The following is a 1610-nucleotide window of genomic DNA, read 5'->3' on the forward strand; positions in this document are numbered from 1 at the left end:
CAGGTAGCCGCACACCAAGGGCAGCGGCGGCGGCGGCGGCGGCCGAACACGCTCGGCGGCGCGGCGATTTCCCCCACTGGCTTGGCAATTCATTTGCAGCCCGACCCCCGAGCCCACACCTCCCGGGCGCCCCCTCCAAAATAAAAAGTGCCGCCCGCGACGCACACGCACACAAAGTACGGAGAATGGGCCGCCAGGGGTATTTTTGGCAAATGCTCACATCCGAGGGCGTCCTGTTCCGCAGCTCTAAATGAATCCGCTTGTCCATCTCCATCTTCCGCGCTCGCTCGCTCGCTCTATTTCTCTCTCTCTCTGCAGAGGCTCCCGCGCCAGCGGAATTCAATCAATAAACCCCGAACCCGCGGCCGCGCGTTTTAGGACTTTGAAGGCTCAACCAGCTCCGCTCGGTCCTCGAGCCCCCAGCACCGCGGCGCACACGAACCTGATCGCCGGGGAGGCGGGAGCTGCGGCTTCGAGCGCGAGTGGCAGCAGCGTCAGCCAATCGCCGAGGAGGGTCTCCGGGAGCCAGCCAATAGCCGCAGCGGCGGCGGGGGGAAGGGCCCAATGGGCGGGCTGCGCTGCCGGACGGGGAGGCTCGGCCATTTGGTTGCGGCGCCGGAGACGGACCCTTTAGATTTCGGGGCGGCCGCGGAGCGCGGCGGCTGCTCCGCGGTCGAGCGAGGGGGGTGGGCGGAATGGCGGGGGAAGGGAAGGTGACCGCACCTCGCCAGCCCGCCGCCGCCTCGGCATCTGGCCGGGGGCGGGGCCGCAGGTGCGTGTGCGCGGGGAGGGGCGCGGCCGCGGGGTCGGGTCGGGGTCCCCGCTGGGGGGTGGAGGGGCCGGGATGGGGAATCTGGGGGTGGGGGTCGCGAAGGATGGGAGCCCAAGAGGGGATCTCGGGGGCCGGAGATGTCGCGAAGGTTGGGAGGTGGGGGGTCCGTGGGGTCCGCAGGGAATGGGAAGCCTGAGGGGGTAGCGGGGGGACGGAGGGCCGGGGGGGGTCGCGGAGGATGTGGGGCCCTGGAGGGAAGGTCATGGCGTCCGCGGGATGGGGGTCACGGGGTCCGCGGGGAACGGGCAGCCTGGGGGGGGGGACTCACGGGGCATGGGGAGCGGGGTCGGGGGCTCGTCTTCCGGGCCCGCGGGCCGGGCGCCTCATTCCTCCGGCAGGGTCGGGGTCCCTCGCCGCCTCCGGGGGGACTTTGCCGGTCCCCGGAGCCGGGCAGTCGGAGGCTCCGGTGTCCGCCGGCCCCGAGATCTTGCTCAAGAAGAAATCAGCGAACGTGGCGGACCGCGGCCGAGCGTTAGGCGGTGGGGAAGGAAGGAGGGCGCGGGGGACTCGGGTCCCTCCCGGGCGCCGAACCTCACTTTTGTGTCCCGGACCGTCGCGCGGCTGGCGGATCTCCCAGCCACCGCCTGGCGAGGAGCTCCGAGCTGCCTCCAGGTGTTGGGGGTTTGCTTGCTTTGTTGTGCTTTAAGCCACGTTCGAGGAGTCCGAGCCCCTCCTGGGTTCCCCACCGTGCACCGGCCTTAGGACCCGCGGCAGCCCCTGACCCTGGGAGGTGTCTGGCATACGGACCCCGGTTCATCCCCACTCACCCCCTTCCTCT

At 70.9% G+C, this 1610-nt stretch overlaps 1 protein-coding gene across 1 annotated transcript in view; it reads right to left on the reverse strand.

Annotated features, from left to right (window-relative positions):
- The window catches only part of Anp32a (acidic (leucine-rich) nuclear phosphoprotein 32 family, member A), a 25066-nt gene extending 24567 nt beyond the window's left edge, over window positions 1-499 (reverse strand). Inside the window, exon 1 of the mRNA XM_013012138.1 lies at window positions 221-499. Within this exon, the coding sequence (XP_012867592.1) occupies window positions 221-274 (54 nt within the window). The 5' untranslated portion in view covers window positions 275-499. The remainder of the gene's footprint in view (window positions 1-220) is intronic.
- Window positions 500-1610: the final 1111 nt, after the last annotated feature.

Source organism: Dipodomys ordii, unplaced genomic scaffold, assembly GCF_000151885.1.
Source record: "Dipodomys ordii isolate 6190 unplaced genomic scaffold, Dord_2.0 Scaffold15, whole genome shotgun sequence".
Classification (NCBI taxonomy): Eukaryota; Metazoa; Chordata; class Mammalia; order Rodentia; family Heteromyidae; genus Dipodomys; species Dipodomys ordii.